Genomic DNA, 2,825 nt, shown 5'->3' with positions numbered 1-2,825 from the left:
AATTGGGATTGGGGGCAGGAGGAGAAGGGGACGACAGAGGATGAGATGGCTGGATGGCATCCCCAACTTGATGGACATGAGTTTGAGTGAACTTCGCGAGTTGGTGATGGAGAGGGAGGCCTGGCGTGCTGCAGTCCATGGGGTAGCAAAGAGTCGGACACAACTGAGCAACTGAACTGAACTGAAAAACAACTGATAAGTTTTGGTCCTTTCAAAGGTTGATAAGGAGCTTCTTACCCTCTTATCTTTTTGGGGTTATCAAGAATCTTACATAGTATAAGGTGACAATTCACAATTTTATGCCTTTATATTAAAGGTCTTCTTCACAAATTCCAGGTGTAAATAATAATTCCAAGAGTACTCACCCTCCACAAACCCCGGGTACCTTCTTGTTGGTATATATCAATGAAGCTGCCAATCATGCTGCCTTGGAACAAGCTTCCTTGAGCCTGCATTCGAATCTAAAAGCAGAAGAGGTACACATTTTGTTTTGACAGAGAACCAAAATGAAACGTTTCACTCATTTAAAATAAAGAAAACAGTATTTGGGAATTATCAAAAAAAATCAGATGATGAAATTAATGACTTAAGCTATGTATATAAAGCATTATTTGTGTCAAAGTATATTTTATAAAGATGATTTTCATCAGCCTCACATTCTTCATACTAAGTCCATCATTTCTGAAGTTGGAAGAAAATTGGGGGAAAAAAAAGAACATGTACTCAGAGAGGGTAGAAAAGAATCCATTTAAACTATGATTAGTTTAGTGAAAAACTAGAAACAACCTACATGTTCAAAAATAACAAAGGATTAGTTGCATAAAGTATGAAACATCCATTTAATGGAATAGTATGTAGCCATAAAATTTGATTGTAGAATAATATTTGTGGATATTTGAAAATGTCAACAATTAACTGCTAGATAGAAAAAGCAGGTTGCAAAGCAGTATGTATGGCATATCATTTTTATCAAAAATACGTAAACTTAAAAATAACCATATGCAAAACCAAATGTTGATGGTAGCTTAAGTTTAAGTGATGAAGCCACAAATGGGCATTTCCCTCTTTTGTGTTTTTCCTTCCTTCCACTTTTTGCTACACTGAACATGCATTGTTTATTGAGGTGTAAAAAGCAGGCAGGAAATGTTTTAAAATATAATCTAATGCTCATAAGACCTCACATTGAGTTTTACTTGTAAAAAGCATGACACTGTATTCTGCAATGTAGCCTCTGAGAGGCACAAGAAAGGGGAGATAGCATTGCCAGGCCATGTGAAAGATCTGGTACAATTCACCACTGAGAGCACACACGCAGATCATAGTAGTCAGTCACTAAATTCGAGTGAACCAAATGCAGGCCTGACTTTCATGAAGCACAACTCTAGGTTTTAATAAATGTTCTTGGTAAGTCACAGTACAGCAATATGTTTTTATGTGGAAAGTCAACTGCTACTACTAAGAGTGTAGAAATAAAACCGAAACCATATTAAAATGAAATAGAAACTATCACAAAGACAAACTGAAACCATAAATATCCTATGGTAAGTAGAGGACTTCTTTATGGAGGTAATTCCTGAGCAGGGTTGGGATGACATCGAGGTAAGTGTGGCACTTTCCTCAGCCACAGAATGTAGCAGGGGGGTGTAAAAAAACCTCAGTAACTCAGATAAATGATATTTCAATGCAATATTTTTAAAAATAAAAATGAATGCACAAAAACCTACAATGAACCAATCATCAAAACTATAACTAAAGACAGGATCCAACAGGGCAGGATTAATGTAAGTGAGATGGATTGTACAAAATATGGCTATTTTGTTTCACCATAAATTTTTTGCACTCATTTGAATTTTTAAAAAAGATTGCATAAAATGTTATTTCCTCTTGATTATTGAGGTTTTCTTTGGCACATCCTTACATTTTGCACCCAAGCGGAGTATCTCACTTGTATTGTCCTAGTCCTGACCCTGTTTCTGAGCTGTCTTGAAGGACAAATTCCTGAGGAAAGGGGGGGAAATCATTGCAGGCAAAAAGAGAACTACATGCACACAGGCAAGAAAGCAGCCTGTAGTTCAGAGAGAGAACCCTTTAAGGATAAGTGAAAGGATTAAACAGATCAACAGTGATTATAACTCCTAATAAGATTGTGACTACCCTGGTCCCCCACTCCCTAGGACCACTCACCACTCCGCACTACCTAAGTATAAGAAAGGAAAAGGTAGACTGTAGCATTGGTCAGTGGTTGCAACTGTACCAGACAGGTCAGAGGGACAGGAAACTGAAGTGAATCTGAAAAGCACATTCTAACGAGTATAATTACATGGCAAATATTTTAGAGTTTTAGGATACAGTCAGTCATCTTTAAAAATACTTGGTCTGTATACTCTAAAGTGATATAAAAATTCTGTAGGTAAAATTTTCTCAATTTAATCCAGAAATATCATTTTCATAGTTTCTTCATCAACCACCACTGGTTTCTTTCATGTGTTTTTCAAGTCACTCTCTCAGTTCTCAAAGCTCTCTGAATCACAACAGATGCCCTTTCCACTTAACCTAGCCACCTGTGGTTTCAAATAAATAAAGTATATGTTCTCCTATTTTTTTTCCTTCACATTTCCCCTAAAATAATTTTTTAAAACTTGGGATCTTCTTATACATTTTAATCATATATTTAGTAATTTTAATTATCATAAGTTTAAATGAGTTAATAAATTGGAAATGTTTACCACTCTATCTCAAATATAAGATATAGATTGATACTATTAGATCAAATTATATTATTAGATTAAATAAAATATACATTAATATTACTGATATAATTAAAT

General features: G+C 35.2%; 1 protein-coding gene across 3 annotated transcripts in view; it reads right to left on the bottom strand.

The window, feature by feature from the left end:
• Positions 1 to 147: 147 nt before the first annotated feature.
• Positions 148 to 2,825, bottom strand: part of LOC104983373 (brain mitochondrial carrier protein 1) — a 15,354-nt gene continuing 12,676 nt past the window's right edge. Inside the window, exon 6 of one of the 3 annotated variants that reach the window (XM_010832840.1) lies at positions 148 to 461. In XM_010832840.1, the coding sequence (XP_010831142.1) occupies positions 324 to 461 (138 nt within the window). In that variant the 3' untranslated portion in view covers positions 148 to 323. The remainder of the gene's footprint in view (positions 462 to 2,825) is intronic. The other 2 variants (XR_824633.1, XR_824632.1) reach the window with 2 other exon arrangements.

This window comes from Bison bison, unplaced genomic scaffold (genome assembly GCF_000754665.1).
Source record: "Bison bison bison isolate TAMUID 2011002044 unplaced genomic scaffold, Bison_UMD1.0 scf7180017835458, whole genome shotgun sequence".
Taxonomy (NCBI): Eukaryota; Metazoa; Chordata; class Mammalia; order Artiodactyla; family Bovidae; genus Bison; species Bison bison.
This window is presented reverse-complemented; position numbering and strand designations above follow the sequence as displayed.